Source organism: Alexandromys fortis, unplaced genomic scaffold, assembly GCF_014885135.2.
Source record: "Alexandromys fortis isolate MF-2015 unplaced genomic scaffold, M_Fortis_MF-2015_v1.1 scaffold_144, whole genome shotgun sequence".
Lineage (NCBI taxonomy): Eukaryota > Metazoa > Chordata > Mammalia > Rodentia > Cricetidae > Alexandromys > Alexandromys fortis.
Window position 1 is genome coordinate 779,128 of NW_026068021.1, and position 18,592 is coordinate 797,719.

The 18,592-nt window shown below is 49.0% G+C and overlaps 1 protein-coding gene across 1 annotated transcript in view; it reads right to left on the reverse strand.

Annotated features, from left to right (window-relative positions):
- The window catches only part of Sdk1 (sidekick cell adhesion molecule 1), a 961,631-nt gene that overhangs the window by 31,086 nt on the left and 911,953 nt on the right, over window positions 1-18,592 (reverse strand). Inside the window, exons 37-40 of the mRNA XM_050163182.1 lie at window positions 16,622-16,808; window positions 14,951-15,088; window positions 5,932-6,093; window positions 3,197-3,322 (exon numbers count right to left, since the gene is read on the reverse strand). Of these exons, the coding sequence (XP_050019139.1) occupies window positions 3,197-3,322; window positions 5,932-6,093; window positions 14,951-15,088; window positions 16,622-16,808 (613 nt within the window). The remainder of the gene's footprint in view (window positions 1-3,196; window positions 3,323-5,931; window positions 6,094-14,950; window positions 15,089-16,621; window positions 16,809-18,592) is intronic.

Here is an 18,592-nt window from a genome sequence, read left to right on the forward strand (position 1 = left end):
CCCACTGCCCTCTACCCAGGAAGAAGCTGTGTTTTTGGTTTTTGTGTGTGTGTGTGTGTGCGTGTGTATATGTGTGTGTGTGGTGTGTACACAGGCGTGTTCATGCATAGGTAGCACCTTGGCCATGGGCATGCTTTGGCACATGTGTGCGGATCAGAAGATCATCAGGTATTGGTCCTCATCTCCCACTTCATCTGAGGCCGGATCTCGTTTGTTGATATTACGCCAGTAGCTAGGACCTAGCAGGCTCACAAGCTTTCTGGGGGGACCCCCTGCCTCCACACTCCCCCCCCAGTTTGCTGTGGGAGCCCCAGGTTGCAGGATGTTCTGCTGTGTCCAGCATAGGTTTTCAACCTTCCTAACGCTGCCACGATTTAATACAGTTCCTCATGTTGTGGCGGCCCCCAATCCTAAAATTATTTTCGCTGCTACTTTGTAGCCATAAATTTGCTACTGTTATGAGTTACAATGTAATTACTATGTTTTCCATTTGCCTAAGGCAACCCCTGTGAAAGGGTCGTTCCATCCTCAAAGGGGTTGTGACCCACAGGTTGAGAACCTCTCTTCTCAGGCGTCACACTCTGGTCCTCACATTTGTGTGGCCAGTGCTCTACTCACTAGGCCACTCCCCTGCCCACTTCCCCAGTCTTTCTCCTTCGATGCTTCCAGAAGGTGTTTCTAATTTGTAAGCATCCAGAGGCAACATAGAAGGGAAAGGAGAGGAACTGCCTGCCACAGGGCCACACCAGGGCTCTTCCCTCTGGGTCTCACAACCTCCTTCAATGCCAGATCAAAACGGCTCCTAACACCACAGCCACTGGGAAAGAAGCCACTTCCTGAGGCATGCCTAGTGCTTCACCTGCGTTCCCACTCAGGCATTCCTTGGGAGCCCTGCAACCATCTGAAGGTCACGATGAGGCTGCTTAGCATTCCCCATGTTTGGTGACACCCCTCGCCTGCCCCCGCCCAGCTCCCAGCGGTAATACCCAACTCAAAGCAGCAGCAACTCATTTCCCAATAACGTCCACCCTTCATTACTGAAACCAAATGGAACTGAAACCAAATGGAACGTTCACACACGGCGGGTGGGAATGCAGATTAGGCCTGTCACGATGGAGAACAGGATGGAGCCTCCTCTAAAACCCTAAAAACAAACTGCGAATGATCGGGCCATCTTGGTGCTGGGTAAACCACCAGAGAAAATGAGGTCGGTATGTCCAAGAGATAGCTTTGCTAACTAAGATGGGGGCTCAGCCTCGATGCCTGTCAGTGGAGGAATGGGAAAAGTAGGTGAGGCACAAATACACGCCAGAGTCTTACTTAGTCAAGGAACGAGCAGGTTCTGCCGCTTGTACCAACACATATGGAGTTGGAGGAGACCATGATAAGGTAAACCCAAGGATCTGTGCTCCGCCTCTAACAAAGCAAGATGATTTGGAAGCAGAGCGCCAGTTACAAAGAGTGCTGTGGCTGGGTGTGGCCAGTGCCCGCTTTGTGTGGTGTCACGGTGGGAACATGAACTGCCTCCCACAGGCTTGTGTGCTGAATGCTGAGTTACCAGCTTGCGGGGGAACTATTTCAGAGGTGGACCTAGCTAGAGGGAGTAGGCCACTGCAGGTGAGCTCTTGTCCCTGGCCTCTTCCTGTCCCTCTGTCTGCTTCCTGTCCCCTCCACCTGACTTTCCTGACAAGCACATGGGGCCAAGTGACCTTTGACTAAACCTTCTGAAATGTGAGCCAAGTCAAATCTTTCCTTCTTTAAGCTCCTTGTGTCAGGCAAATTAGTCCCAGCTATGTGAAGGTAACAAAATGAGCCCGCAGAAAAACACCACCCTGGAGCCTGGGTGTGGGTTAGGAGGAGGGAACATACATAGCATGCCGGAGCTTGGGTACCATCTCCTGCACTCCATAAAACTGGGCACAATAAAGCATACCTGGGATCCCAGGACTCAAAAGGTGGTGGCAGGAGGGTCACCCTTGGCTACACAGAGAGTTCAAGACTAACCTGGGCTGCATGTATACCCTCTCAAAAAAAATCCCACTGATATATGCAATTAATACTTGTTTAAAAGTGGGCAAGAAAGGGCTGGAAAGATGGCTCAGGAGGTAAGAACGCTGGCTGCTCTTCCAGAAAACACAGGTTCAACTTCCAGGACATAAATGGTGGCTCCTAAATCCTCTGTACCTTCAGTTCCAGGGGACTCAATGCTATTGCCTCTTCTAGCATCAGGCACACACGTGATATACAAACATACATGCAGGCAAACACCCGTTGACATAAAATAAAAAATAAAATAACATTTTTAAAAGTGAGTGAATGTGAAGAAGTCAGAAGGAAGGAGGCGGGGCAGGAGTGGATCTGTGTGTATATGTGAGGGGTATGTACAGAGTGTGTAATGGTTGCTCGCAGCCCTGTGCACACACGAGGCCAGAGGAGGACATCGGGTGCCCTGCTCTGTCCCTCACCTTATTCTCCTGAGATGGGGTCTCTCGCTGAGCAATCAAGGAGGCTTAGCGGCCAGCAAGCCTCACCCACCCTCCCGTCTCCAACTCCCATGGCACTGGGATTACAGGTACAAATGCACACATAGCATATCCTGCTTCTGACGCGGTGCTGGGGATTTGAACTCAGGTCCCCATGCGTGTACAGCAAGCCTTCTTACTCCCTAAGCCATCTTCCCAGTCCAGGAATGGACCTCAGCCCGCGCTTCCAGGAGCCTGAAAGTTAGAGCACGTGATGTGCCATTTCTCCATTAATAAGGACGTCTGTAATTACCCACAGTGAGCCAGGCTCCTTGCACAGGCTGCCGGCATTAGACCCCTGAGACGAGGCCCTGAAACACTCCTCGATCTTCCTGATGAGCTGAACCGTCTTCGAGTGTCCTTAGCCTCTCATCCACCCTCCTCTGAGAGTGACAATTATCATCTCTCCGAGTGTCATGCGGCTAAGGCATCAGAAACTGGATGCCCGAGAGGTTAAGAGCACAGCCCCGCAGCTGTTACCAGGCACTAAGAAGGAACAAGAAACAAGCCTCGTCTTCCACACATACCCTCTACCTCAGCCCTGCTAGGGAAATGCCAGGAGAGGAGATCAGAGACCCCATAGACCACAACCCTCAGTGTGACCGAGGTACCACCACGTGGGCAGTGCCTGATTCTGGTCTCCAGGAAGGAGCTCAGGATCCTGCTGCTCCTACCTGATGGCCTGGCCTCTATGACATAGCCTGTCGTGGGAGTGTTCCCAGCATTCCCCTCTGTCCACTGCAGGGTCAGCTCGGAGGCAGATTTGGTGACGAGGACATTTCTTGGTGAGCCTGGGGACCCTGTGGGATAGAAAGAGCAAAGTGAGTAGATATTGGTCTTGAGGGGAATAGTGGTCCCTCATTGGGGACAGAAATGTTGACTTTATTTGCACTAAAGATTTTTTTTCCTTGTGGGAGGGTTGAAGGGGAAGGGAAGAGACAGGGAGGGGAGCAGAGAAAAATGTAGAGCTCAATAAATAATAATTTAAAAAGTTAAAAAAAGAAAAAAAGATTTTTTTTTGCTTTTTTGAGGCAGGTTTCTTTGTATAACTATTAGAGATTTAAATTTTATTTATTTATTTATTTATGGTGTGTGTGTGTGTGTGTGTGTATGTGTGTGTGCAGGTGTCTGCAGAGGACAGGAGAGAGCATCAGATCTCTTAGACCAGCAGTTCTCAACCTGTGGGTTGCGACCTGTTGTGGAATATTATTTTAAGACATGTTGCATTCATTTATGCCATAGAACATTTGTTTAATGATGCAAAGATGTGTTACATTCTTTTATGCTGCATTTGTTTAACTCCGTGAAGCTGTGTTACTTTGCCTGAGTAAAATACTTGATGGTCTAATAAGGAGCTGAATGGCAAGGCAGGAGAGGGAGAGGCAGGGCTGCCAGGCAGAGGGAGTAAATCAGAGGAGAAGGGAGGAGGGGCTAGAAAAGAAAAAGGAGAGGAGGATGTCAGGGGCCAGCCACACAGCCAGCTATAGAGTAAGAAGGAAAAAAAGGTATATAGAAAGGAGAGAAAGGTAAAAGCCCAGAGACAAAAGATAGATGGGATAATTTAGTTAACAGAAGCTGGCTAGAAATAAGCCAAGCTAAGGCCAGGCATTCATTAGTAAGAATAAGCCTTCGTATAGTTATTTGGGAGCTGGGTGGTGGGCCCCCAAAGAGCAAAGAGGAAAAAAACTCCTACAGTAATTCCTTTGGTGTTACATATCAGATATTCTACAAATCAGATATTTACATTACCATTCATAACACTAGCAAAACTACAATTATGAAGTAGCAACACAATAATTGTATGGTTAGAGATCACCAAAACCTGAAGGTTGAGAAACTCTGTCTTAGATCCAGAGTTACAGATGGTTTTGAGTCACCCTCAAGGGCCCTGGGAATAGATCCGGGTCCTCTGCAAGAGCAGCAAGTGTTCTCAACCACTGAGCTATTATCTCTCCAGCTCTAGACTGTTTGTTGAGGTAGGGTCTTGGTACACAGCCAGGGTTAGCTTTGAATTTGTGAGTTTCCCGTCTTCTGAGGGCTGGGATCATGGACACTCATCACCCTGGCTGACTCTGTCCAGGTTTCCCTCCCTCATTGCTCCACGGGATCGGCATGAGGCATGAAGGAGGTCAGTGCGCACCGAGGATGTAGGACCCAGAGGGGATGGTTTAGAAAGGCCAGTTACACCACAGCTGTGACTGAGCAATGACAGATTGCTCAGGGAGATGCTGAGAGCAGTCAGCACTATCTACCTGCAAAATCTCCAAGCGTTTGTCTCTTTGTGCTTACATTTAGCTCTGCTTTTTACAATCTTGATAAGAAAAATGTTTTAAAGGATGCATGCACAGGACACAGAAATTGGAGAGACATGTTGCTGAATCTTAGAACACCATGCGCGCGCGCACACACACACACGCCTCTGCATGGTGGCCCAGAGAAGAAAGCTTCAAATCCCTTAGTGAACTCTAAAGGTGACTCATGAGAAATGATTTAATTAAATTAAAGAGGGGTTAACTAGGCTGGAGAAATAGCCCAGTCAGTGGTGTCCCCGCTGCACAAGCAGGAGGGCCTAGGTTTGGGTCCCCAGCACCCATGTTCAGTGTAACCATCTGCCTCTTCAGTCCTGGCACATGAGTGGGGTGGACACAGGTGCATTCTGGGAGCTCACCAGCCACTCGGTCTAGTCAGTCAGTGAGCACAGGGTTCATTGAGGGATCTTGTCTCCAAAACTATGTGAAAGACTGATGGGGGAACGACACCAAACAAGGACTTCTGGCATCTATAGGCAGATACTGCACTTGTAGACACCTGTGCACACATACCCTACACACATGCAAACACATGCACACAATTAAAAACAGTAAGATTTGGGGCTAGATATGTGCCTGCAATCCCAGCACAGAGGAGACAAGGGAGAACCCCTGGGACTTGCTGGGCTGCACATAAAGAGTGTATATATTAAAAAGTTTTAAAAACTCGTTTATTTTTAATAAGTGTTTTTTGGTTGTTTGTTTTTTGCAAGAAAACCAAAAAAAGAATCTATGCACTTAACATTCAAGAGCGTGTTTCTGTGTATGTAATGAGTCTACCCACAGATGCTCATGTCATGTGCTTTTTCCTTTTTTTTTTTTTTATCAAGAGAGGGTCTCATATAGCTCAGGTTGTCTCCATCTCTGCAGTTGAGGATGGCCTTGAACTCCTGATCCTTGTGCCTCCCCCCACCTCCTGAGTGCTGGGATTGCTGCTGGGTATGGCCCTGCCTGGCTTACAATGTGTTTTGGAAATTTCCAAGACATTTTCTGGCTGCTGAACCCAAAATATTTGTTGGAGACTGTCCCTGAATTGCCAACCCACGAAGCAGGTGACAGCTATGGCGCTCAGCTGCAGTCACCAGTGCAGCCCCACTCACCCTCGGCTGGCCCCGCAGTGACATTGGCTTGCAGCTCTGGCCCATAGGCGATGGTCCGCGCCTGGACTCGGAAGAAATAGGTCACTCCCTTGGTGAGGTCCCGCACCTTCAGCCAGCGTTGCCAGTTCCCTTTCACGTCTACGGTCACCACCTTGCTCACACCTGGAACGGCCACAGAAGCACAGGGAAGAGGGGCCTGAGCGTGGTGAAGTAATTGAGCGTGCTGATCTGTTCCGATAAGAAGGAAGACAGCTTGGGCAGCTCGCGAGAGGAGCATTGCTTACAATTAGGAGGAGTTTAAGTGGTGATCCCGGCCAATTTTCAGCCCAGATACATGTAATTAGAGTTTAAGCTTGATAAGTGACTCTGTCCAAGAAACCACCAAGCCTGTGACAGTCACAAGGGAAATGGCACAGGCCTCACTGAGGACTGTGGGAGAAAAGGGAAGGGGCCCAGGAAGGACTCCCAGGCTGTATCCTGGAGACCATTCCCTTTCCACGCTGCCCCCAGGTATAGAGTCCTGCTTCACCTGCAGAGGCTGACTGCAAACCTCCGATTTAGTAGGGAGGGCAGGGTATGGAAGAGGCCGGCTTCAAATGTGAGCTTTCCCCAATGATGGGTCAGCAGCCTGACTTAGCTGACGTGTGTGTGGCTTGCAAGCATCAAGCCATCTTTGGGAACATCACCCATGGACTTTGGAGTGAAGATGTTAAATCCGTGCCTTTTATGGAATGTTATTTTAACTAGGCAAAGACATGTTACATTACAGAACATTACTAACTGTGTAAAGGTGTGTTACATTTGTTCATGCTGCATTTGTTTATTATGTAAAGATATGTTGCATTTGTTTTCCCTAGCCTGCCTAAGGTGTCTGATTGGTCTAATAAAGAGCTGAATGGCTAATAGCTAGGCAAGAGAGGGATAGCTGTGTACAGGGACAATGGTTTTACCCTGTAAAGATTTGTTTCTTGTACTTGTTTAATAAAATGCTGATTGGTCACTAGCGAGGCAGGAAGTATAGGCAGGACAACAAGGCAGGAAGTAGAGGCGGGACAATGAGAACAGAAGAATGCTGAAATAAAGAGTCAGTCTGCAGTCACATCACCCAGACACAGAGCAAGCAAGATGTGACTGCCTCACTGAAAATGGTACTAAGCCATGTAGCTAACACAGACAAGAATTATGGGCTAATATAAGTTATAAACATTAATAAAAAGCCTGAGATAATAGGCCAATCAGTTTATAATTAAAGTAGATCTCTGTGAGTTTCTATGGGACTGAACGACTGAAGGATTAGGTGGGACAGAAACATCGGTTAACATAACTGGGGCTGCCAGGCAGAAAGAATAAATAGGAGGAGAAATCTAGACTCAGGAGGAACAAGAGAAGAAGAGATGCCAGAGCAAGGGAGACATCTGGGTCCAGCTGTTAGTCAACAGACACAAGAAGCAGTGGAAATAAGATATAGAGAAAAAAAGAAAAGTGAAAATCCCTGAGGCAAAAGGTAGATTTTAAAAAACTGATTAATTTTAGTTAAAAGAACTAGCCAGAAACGAGCCAAAGCTAGGCCGAGCATTCAAAACTATTAACAAGAATAAGTTTCCATGTCATGATCTGGGAGCTGGTTGGTGGCCCAAAAGAAAAAGTCTGGCACTCTGAGTACTGACCCTGAGTTCAGAGAATGAGAATCACACAAGACAATATTTCTACACAGAAATATATAATGAACATACAAAGTCCCATGAAGAACCCTAATTCATGGCTATGTTTTCAGGACCCCTGATCATTTCCCGAGATTGAGAATATATGTGTGTGGGTAAATACAGTCATATCTACACACTACACATGCATGGCTTTTCCATAGAGCCAGAAGTGATCTGTTCTCCCATGTCACATTGCGGGAATGTGTGTTATTTGTGTATTATTTTGCTTCAGCTATGAAAGCTTTATTAAGTGAAATAATGCTGAGAGAAACAGGAATATTGTGCACTAACTGTGACATCAGATCACCAAGTAAGCCAGAGTGGCTAAGGGGACAGCGAGATACACTGCATGGATACTCTGAACAAAATTCAGTCTGAGTGGCTACTGGGTGACGGATGGGAGGGCAGTGCATACAGCACGAATATTCTGGAAAACAACCTATCTTATAACTGAGATAGCTAATGGGAGGGTAACACATTAACATGGATATGATGAACAATTGATCTGGTGACTGACGCAGCCGCTGGGTAGCTTACAGGAGGGTAGTGCTCACAGCACTGAAACTCTCAACAGAGGCAATTCACATCTTGGCCAAGAGGCAGGAGGATGGAGGGGGATTTAGTTGAAGTGCTTGGGATTGTGCATACTTAAAATTTAGAAATGGTTTATTCCCCCAATCTAATATTTTTGGATTGTGATTAATTTCAGGTCAATGATACTGCAGAAAAAGAATCAGAGAATAATGAACATTGCTATACAATTAGACTGAGAGCTAACATTCGGAGGAAAGAAGAAATACTGAAAATTTCACAAACGTACATTCCCCGGGAGGGCAGATGAGGTTCTTGGCCTCCATGAGTTCGCAAACAATGCAGTGATGATGTTTTAGGTTAGCTAAGCTCCTGGCAGTGGGACTTCTCCGAGCTCTCACTCGCTCTGTCAGGCACACCCAAGATGAGAAGAGGAAGTAGTTCTTCCACATCCTTGAAGTCAGCAGATGTGTGTCCCTGGAGCCTCGTGAAGAGCTGGACACGGGGGATGCTGCTTCCTGCTGAGCATCCATGCTCCCAGCCTGCCCTCAGAATGAGGGAATCATCGTTGTGAAGCGTGTCTCTTTAATACCACGCGGGCTTGTTTAGAGGAACCAAAGTACCATCTTATTCAAAACTGATCCATTGTTCCAAGCCATCAGAGCACGGATCTGCAGACCCCAGGTCTCCAAAATGCCTCTCAGCTGGTTCATTGCGCTCATAATGTGCCTTTAATACAGGTTCGTGTCAGCTGACTTACTGCCTTCCGAATGGTTTCAGGGTGATTTAAACAAGTTCTCTTCCACCCTCCTCATTTGGGGGTTCTGTAGCAAAATGTAGTCATTTCTACAGATCTGGACCCCACCATCTTGCCACTCAAGGAAGGGGCTACAAGAATGAAAGGTGGCACAGGGTGGCTGTCACTGCAAACACGTTCTCAGGTGTAAGATTGCATTGTAGTAATTCCTTCTGCTCTTAGAGACGCTTAGTTCTCTCTGGAGCAGATGCAAATCCATTTAGGGACTTGGTACATTTGATCCTGCCCAGAGGAAGGGTCATCCTGGCTTTCCCTCCATTTCAAGTGTGTCGGAATTTTATTTATGTAGTCAATTTTAAAACCATGCCCTGTACTACGAAGCCTTGGGGGTACAATCTCATAAAACTACGACAGTTTAAAACATATTTAAGAAACATAAAAATATCTCTGCCATAAAATCAGATTCCCCAAAACATGGCTCGGTGGTCAAATGGCTTAGTGCTTTATGCAGTTCAGTGCTCCAGGGAGCACGGTCTGTGGGGCATGGTGCTGGGTCCTAAATGTAGCAGTTGTGCAGTACTGCAGCCTGTGGCTTTTGGCAGCACGGTGCTCCCAGTAGCATGATATTCTGATGGCTGGCACTTCTACTGGATGGTATATGCTGGTGCAATGCCCCTAGCAGGGTGATTGCTCCCAATGTACTGATGCCTCTGTCCTCCCTGTGGTTGGTTACTCCTGGTGATCAGTGCTCCAGTTGGTTATATCCCGAGTGGTGCTGTGCTTCCACGGGTGTAGTGCTCCAGTGAGATGTTCTTCCCCAGTCATGGGGATGCTCTTAGTGGGAGTGGTGTGCTAGAACGCCATTATTCCCAGTGGGGTAAGGCTGTTCTCAATGGGGCGATGGTCCCAGTAGGGTGGTACTAAGACTGGGGTGATGCTCCTTAGTGATGTGGTGCTCCCCGTGGGGTAGTGCCTCTAGTGGTTTCGTCTTGTATCTGGATGAACATTTGCTCCCCCACTCCTGATAGCAGCAGGAAAAACTCTCAGAGATGCATGAAAGGAAAGGGCAGAGAAGAGCAAAGACAAGAACTTCCTGTCTGCCACTCAGCCAAGAGTGGTTCTCTTAGAAGTTTGTGGTCCTAGGTCAGCAGGGGAAGAATTGGGGAAGCCTTAGTCCCAGGTAGTGATGGGTAAGACCAATGTTCTATTTCTTCAGTTAATTATTTAAATTTCTTTTTTGAAGTACTAGGCATGAAACCTAGGCCTTACATGTCTAGACAGGTGCTCTACCACTGAGCCACATCCTAGCCCCTCACTGGGGGATTCTAGGCAGGAGCTCTACCACTGAGCCACACCCCAGCCCCTCACTGGGGGATTCTAGGCAAGGGAGGTGTTGGGTCACCCTGCAGGCCTGTTCAGCTGCATACATGCATGTGCGAGTGTGCAGCATGTGAGTGTGTGTGTGTGAGTGTGTATGTGTATGTGTGTGTTGGCAGGGTTCTAGTGTGTCCTGTGTTCAAATATCTGTTGATCTCTGCTTGCCTCATGATGGCTGAGCTTCCACTGGCCATGAGAGTCGAGCAGCCACAACCAGAGTAAGCTGCCGCGGGGACACTGGTTCAGGAGGCGTGAATGGTGAGACCTTTTCCATGGTCACCTCATTCTTGCAGGGCCATTCATGGGTCCTGTGGCTCAGTTGCTGCTACTTACAGGCAATTCTGTAGTGCCATTGACTGGGCTGTGTGCTTCTAGTCACCAACCAGCAGGAAGTCTGAGTCTGGGATCAACCATGACAGACACACAGAAGAAGGCAGGGATGTGTAAGGTCAGTGTAGGGCTACAGAATGGGTCTGAGGACAGCCTAGGCTACAGAGTACGTTTGAGGCTAGCCTTGGTTACAAAGTAAATGTCTCAGAACAAAAGCAAAAGCAAAATCAAGGATTTGGGCATCTGGATCACTTGCTCTTGGACTGTCTATGTTGATGCCTGGCTGTCCTTGACTTCCAGAGCCAATAAGGGGCCACAAAGTCACAATCCTGCCCTCCTGTCCCAGTGTCCCAGTTCTCAGTATGGAGCAGACACCACCCCGACGACAAGAACATGCGTGATGAAGGAGCCAGACCTCGAGACACACAGAGGGGCAATGCCAGCAACAGAACATCTTGTCACTTATGAGAAGAGGCGAAACCAGGTATAACCGAAGTGACTCCACCGGCTGGCTGTCACTTGGGGAGTGACAAGCACACACCCGCTGTGCAGTCAGTGAATCGCCTGGTACTCCCTCTCCAGTACTCGCCTTTGCATGGGCTATCAGGAACACAAACTCCCCAGCTCCCTCCCATCATAGGCCGCAGAGCTCCGCACATGCACTGGACGCCTGGGTTCAAGTCCCTCCCCTCCTTCTGAGTCTAGAAGTCCAGTCAATGAATGGAGCACTCTTGGGCCCATAGGTGGCCCCACCGAAAGGCACCGACTGCCAAGCCTGATGACCTGAGTTTGATCCCTGGGACTCACATCGTGGGAGCAGAAGAAAACTGACTACTGCAAGTTGTTTTCTGATTTTCACACGCATGCTGTGCCTCATGGGTGTGTGTGCACGTGCCCATATATGTGTGCACGTGTGTGCTTGCGCACATACATACACACAACAAAAATTTTAAATGTAATAATAAAAAAGATGGGCTCTAAATTCAGTTCTTTGTGTGTGGGGGTACATGTGTGATGGGGGAGGTGATCATGTGTATGCATATGTATTCTCGTGTGTAGGGGCCAGATATCAATGTTGAGTATCTCTCCTCTGGCGTTGTCCATCAAGATTTTTAACAGAGTACCTCCTACAGGTACTGAGGGTCTCTGAGTAGGCCAGACTGGTTGGCCAGTGAGTCCCACGAATCCCCTGTCTTTCTTTCTCACCAGTGCTGGGATTATAAATACGTGTCACCATACCCTTTTTGGGTGGCTGCTAGGGATCCAACGCAGATCCTCATGCTTGCAAGGCAAGTACTTTACTGAATGACCATCTCCCCAGCCCCCTGAACTCAGTTTCTCTGTAAAATGTACACCGAGGCTACAGTTCAGCGTGGGAGCACAGATGCGGGGATGGTGGGTGGCAGGCGAGGAGGGGGTGAGAAACAGAAATCAGAAAGGAAAGGCCCTGATTATTCCTAGATGTGGTGGAGGAGAATACTGGGCTGGAGATGTGCAGTGTAGGGGAAGGGGACGCCAGCCAGGAGGACCCTGTAACAGGTAGGGACTGAGGGATGCAGGGAGAACGTGATGGCCAGCATCTGCTTGGATACATTAAATGGGCACCTCGGGTGTTTGTCCTGGGTTTGAAACTAACAAATAGCACTGTGCAGGTGCGCTGTAAGTCAGCAGTCCTCAGCCCTCCTAAGGTTGCCACCCTTTAATACAGTTCCTCACTTTGTGGTGACCCCAAGTATTAAATTATTTTCATTGCTACGCCATAACTGTAGTTTTGCTAGTGTTAGAAACTGTGATGGAACTATCTGTGTTTTCCAGTCTTAGGCGATCCATGTGAAAGGGTCGTTCGAGACCTCCAAAGGGGTCTTGACCCACAACTTGAGAGCCACTGCAGTAAGTACTAATAAACATTGCCCATCACTGAGGCCAGGTGGGATCATGTCTAAATGGATCAAGTGAGTCAGAACACATTGTCGTGAAAGAGGAAAAAGTACGCCCCCCCCCCAGCCCTGGTAACACAGGGCATCTAGAGGCAGGAGGCTAGCTGGCTGGGAGGAGCAGCCATGGGAAAGCCAGAACTGTCTGAGGGATATACAGAGAGAGAGTGTGAATCACAACAGACAGCAAGTTCCCCATGGCAGGGATCCCATTAAGGAATGACAGGCAATTGTTTGGAGAGCAGGTACTAGAGTCAGCTAGGAACAGCAGCCTTGGGCTCCCAGGGTATGAGCCACAGGATTGTTGGGGATCCAGGCAGCCATTAAACCAGGACACAGGACATGGCAGAGTCAGCTGCTTGTTTGAGGGCAGATGAAACACTCAAGCCAGCTCTGATTACGAAGGGTACCTGGGTCAATTAATGCCACGATTCTGACAGTCACTACTCATTTGAATGAATTCAGTTGTTTGCCGTCCGTGAAACGCTTGTGACGTGAGTGTGTGTGTGTGTGTGTGTGTGTGTGTGTGTGTGTGTGATGTGGGGAAGGAACCCTACTGAACAGATAGGAAGGCCTTTGGAAGTTTTCAATCTGCTGTCCATATAAAAACGGGCATGTCTTTTGGAACTCTGTCCTGGGGTCTTGAAGGTAGTCCTGTAGGAGCCACCTGCTCCTGGACAGGTTGCTCACCCCGGCAGGAATGCCACCCAGCAGGACCACAGCCATCACTGTCCTCTGTCCCCTCCAGTGCCATCTTGGACTCTTAGAACTCCATCCACAGATCACCCCCACAGCTGTTAGGAAGCTCATTGATTGGCCCAGACACCCTTAGCTTTTTCTTTCTCTAACTTCCCCTACTCTGGTTTGGGACGTGGCTCGGAACTGATGGTGCAAAAGCCTGGGGCCATAGTTTACGGTGAGCATTCTGTCTTTCTTAGAGGACCATGAAATAACGGCAAATCTTCTGGTCAAAGGCATCGGGGATTCGATGCGATAAAATCGAGTGTTTGAATGTCCCCTTTCAAATCAACTTCCTGCTCCACGGGACTGCCTATTTCAAAAGGAAAATGACCCCGGCGTTAAAGGGAGAGCCATTATGATCCTGCCAGCTGCTGATGCAGTATTTCCTCCTGGACATTCAATAATCCCTAAGTTTTACCATCTATCTGCGTATGACCAGGAGAGGGGAGGTCTGAACCTGGGTCATCATGCAGAGATGGATGCCCCTGTCCCTGGGCATGCATTGGGGTGAGGAAGAAAGGCTAAAAGGTCCTCAGTGGACACAGGAACAAGTGGATAGAAGACTCAGCCACAGATGGAACTCAAAATACACCCAGAGGCGGGACTGATAATCAGGTTCCCGGTGTGTGACTAGGAGCCCTACTGGTCCTTAGAAGCCACATCCTTAATCTGCCACTTGCTGCTGTTCCAGCACATTGCCTCGCCTCAGCCCTCCAGGCAGAATGATAGGCAGGATCTCTACTGCTGTCTTCCCTCAGTTACTATGGGCTCCATGATCTGCTTTCCCAAAGCCATCTGCATTCCAGATAAGTGATCCGTTTATTATTTATCCGCGAGCACATTCTTGGGAGAGCAAGGACCTGCTTTCTAACCTGCTTTCTAACCTGCTTTCTAACCTGTTCTCTTAGTTAGGTTTTTATTGCTGTGAAGAGGCACCATGACCACGGCAACTCCTATAAAGGAAACATTTAATTGTGGTGACCTGCAGTTCAGGGGTTCAGTCCATCATGGCAGGGAGCACAGCAACATGCAGGCAGGGAGCACAGCGACATGCAGGCAGGCACGATGCTGGAGAAGCAGCCGAGTGGCTTATATTTTGCAAACAACAGGAAATCGAATGACTGTCACACTGAATGAAGCTTGAGAAAAAGATCTCAAAGCCCACCCCTACAGTGGTACAGTTCCAACAAAAGGTCAAAAGGTGTTGCCCAGATTAAAGGTGTGCCCTCCAATCTCAAGGTCTGAATTAAAGACCTTGTGTCATCCAGCCTTCTCCAACAAGGCCACACCTCCTAATAGTGCCACCCCCTGTGATCTTATGGGGGTCAAAGATATTCAAATTACCATACCTGTGGTATTCAGACATGGCATTCACCAGCAAGCCCCAGAGTCTGTTACTCTTTACTTGGAACTCGGTTCAGCCAGTTGGCTAGTTAGCCATTACAGACCTGTCTCCAGCTCTCCAGCACCAGGGTTGAGCATTGCCACCCCTAGAGTTTCTACATGGGCTCTAGGGGTTCATTCAGGCCCTCATGCTTGCACTGCAAGTACCAGAAGCTGAGCCATCTCCCCATTCCCTCTCTGTGTACCCTGGAGTAGAGTCCACTACAGTCCCCCCCACCCCCCACTCACACACAAGGACTTACCTTGCACGGGTGCTAAGGGCTCATACACCACTCGATAGCCCTGTAGGATGCCGTTAGCTGCTGATGGCTCCCCCCAGGACACGTTGAGTGTGGTGGAGGTTATTTCTGAGAAGGCCAAGAAGCTGGGGGCCCCAGGAGCTGGGAAAAGAGCGCACAGGGATGCAGAGTGAAGATAAGGGGCTTTATGGATACCTCGGACAGAGCCATGCCTCCCTACCGGACAGGCGGTGCTCCTAGGTGTTATCTAAGGTTGTGGAAGTGTAAATGGCCAAGAGGAATGGAGGGATGGGAGACACAGTGAACAGCCCTCGGCTGGCTGGGATCAACAAGATGCAGGGGCCCTCCCAGAAGATCACAGAGGATGATGCAGCTGAACCACAAAGGAGGGGCAAGGGGAAAGGACAAAGGCCAGAACAGCTAACAGAGAGAGCAGACGATAAACTGTGGGCAGCTCCATCGCTGGACGCTGTGGGAAGATGCTGGATGCTGTGGGACATGCTGAGTCCCGTCTTCCAGGAAAGCAGAAGCACTGTCTCCCCTCACTTCCTTTCCCCACACCCCTCCTTCCTCTTCACAGCCCAGCCCTCCTGTTTCCTACTCTTCTCCCCATCCCTTCCCTCCCCACCTTGCCTTTCTCCTCCCCTGCTTCCTATCCTCCACTTCACTTTCCTTTTCCCTCCTCTTTTCTCCCTTCTATTCTTTACCTTCCCCCTCTGTTCCTCTCCCCTCCCTATTTCACCTTTCCATTCCCCTTCCCTCTTCCTTCTCTTTCCAACCCTCCTTTCCCATGGCAGGGGGTGGGCTGGGTAGTACTGGGGGGGGTGGGTGATGGTGGTGGTGGCTGCCACCTTGATCCTTCCTCTTGAAATTCCTTTGAAACCTTGTATTCATAGATTGCTTCTGGGCTAACACACAAGGAAGCCTGAGCTACCAATCCATCAAGGCTGTGGATGGGTATAGAAGCCCTGGGGTGCAGTCATGTGGGTCCCCGATTTGGGCCCTGGCCTCCATGCACAAGGAGCTCAGTTCCTAGAGACCAAGATGAATGGGGAGAAGCTCTGAGAGAAAGCACTAGAAGGAGCTCTGTGGGTCAGAAAGGGAGGTACGACACAGACAAGGCTCTTCCTCCATCCATGACTTTGAAGGCTTACAAGAAAACACACTGCTACAACCTAGCCAAACTGCCTTAGCACAGGCATTGGGGACCAACGGCTCACTGTCACACACCTCCAAATTCTAGGTGCACTCTTTCTTTCTTTTCTTTTCCTTCCTTCCTCCTTCCCTCCCTCCCTCCCTCCCTCCCTCCCTCCCTCCCTCCCTCCCTCCCTTCCTCCCTCCCTCATCTCCCTTCCTCCCTCCTTCACTGGCTCCCCCATCTCCCCTCTCTATTTATTTATTTGTTTATTTATTTATTTATTTATTGAGACAGGGTCTCATGTATCTCAAGCTGACTTGGAACTCAATATGTCATTAAAGAGGACCGAATTCTGCATCCCCCTGCCTCCGTCTCTCACGCATTTGGATTCAAAACATATACCACAATGCTGATTTCGATTCCAAGGTGCTGGAACGGGCCTCAGGGCTTCAGGTAGACACTCTACCAAATGAGCTGTACCCCTGGCTCTTGAGCAGTGCCCTTGATGCTATGACAGGACAGACAGAGCCACCTACCAGCTTGATGCGTGCGTCCCTGACGTGGGTCACTCTTGGGCCCATCACCCGCGGCATTGAAGGCAGAGATGCTGACCAGGTACTTGGTGTGGCTGGTGAGATTCTTTATCTTTACTACAGGCTCAGGAAGGAAGAGGACCTTCATCTTCTCAGTCTCGTTGCGGCTGTCGGCCTCCCAGTAATAAATCTGTTGGGCAGAGCACGGGGTATGGTTGGAATCTACCAAGCCTTAGTATGAAGACTGTGATCCTAAGGTTCAGGTTAGTTGGTGAAGGAGGCCTAGGGTACTGGGGTGTTGGGCAATGGTCAGGGATGCTGCACTGTTATCTAGACTTTGAGCATCATTTACTTAAACTGATCAGAGTAGGACCTGCAGGTGGGCCAGTATGCAGAGGTCACAGCCCCTGTTGCATGTTGTGGTTAGGATGGAGGCTGCCTGCTCCAGGCTCATGCGTTTGAACACTTGTTATGTAAAGCCTATAACCTGTGACGTAGTCTTCTGGTGGGAGAAGCACCAGGATCTGCTCCCTGCTCTGACCTACAGATAGGCAAGACCCAAAGTCTCTCCCCACACTCCCGTAGTTTGTTCAAAACCCACACCTAAATCTTCCATAAATGTAGCAAAACCACTTTGGGGAGGAAACACCAAAAATCACAGGAAGGAGATGGGGGATGATGATGGACCAATCAGTGTTTGCTGCACAAGCATGAGCACATGAGTTCAATCCCCAGCACCCATGTTTAAAAAAAAAAAAAAAAAAGCCATGCATGGGATGCATGCTTCCAATTCCAGCTCTGGGGAAGTGAGACAAACAGATCCCTGGGGCTCAGCCTGTCTTACAAGCCAGCAAGACAGTAGACAGTTTGTCTCAAAACACAAGGTAGGGTGCAGGAGAGGTGGCTTAGCAATTAAAGGTATATTCTGCTCTTTCAGAAGACCTGAGGTCAGCTCCTAGCAGCTATCCCTGGCAACTCACAACTGCTGATGGAGTTCTGATGCCCTCTTCTGGTCTCCACTGGTACATGCACTGATGTGTACATACCCAGACACAATTTAATAATGATTTTTTTTTAAATGTGGTGGAGGGAACCTGAGAAACAATAGCTAGCCTCCAAACACATGTGCACACACACATATATCTGAGCATGTACACACACACACACGCACGCACGCATGCACACACGCACGCATGCACACACGCACGCACGCACCAGGAAAAAGTCCTAAGCTGGGACTGGGGAGAGCACCTTGCCTCCCTTAGGTACCATTTCTTCTCATCTAGCTTTGCTGTGCTTTACAGGTAAATCTGAGGTCCAAGCACAAAGGTTTGAATGATTAGCAGAACCACTTCCCTAAACAGCTGTCTGGCAACCCCTGCCCCAAACCAGTGCCAGCTGGACTGCCCAAAGACAACACTGGCTGGAAGATCCCCCTTGGCTCTGTGTACATGAGCCTGTGCCAGGCCACAAGAGCAGTGTGCCCTCTGTGAGAGCAGGGCAGACGATGCAGGAGGCAGCCGGGACACCCGGCCTCACAGGTCCCATCTGTGGTGGAGCCTGTCCAGCATGTGAGCCTGCTGACTTCCACCCTCAAGCCCTAGCTGCACGTTTGATGGCAGAGCTGACAGCGGGAAAGCCTCTGCTCAGACAGGCCATGCTAACTTGTGATCAATATCCAAGTTCAATGTCTTTATCATTAGGGAAATGAGAAAACATATTTTTGGATGTGCATAAATAGTGCCTTGCCTCGGAGCTCAGGGGACTTTCTGTGACCTCATTCATCTTCGCAAGAGCCCTGCCGGCAGGGAGGTATTCATTTTCATAGCACACCTACCAAGATCATTTTAAAATGGACATTTAATTGGGCCAATATTCATCAGGGCAGGATGGCTCTGAGATTCTGATAACTGATCAAGTAGGGCTCATGGAGGCCAGACAAAGAAATTACTTCTGGAAGAACGGAGACGCCAG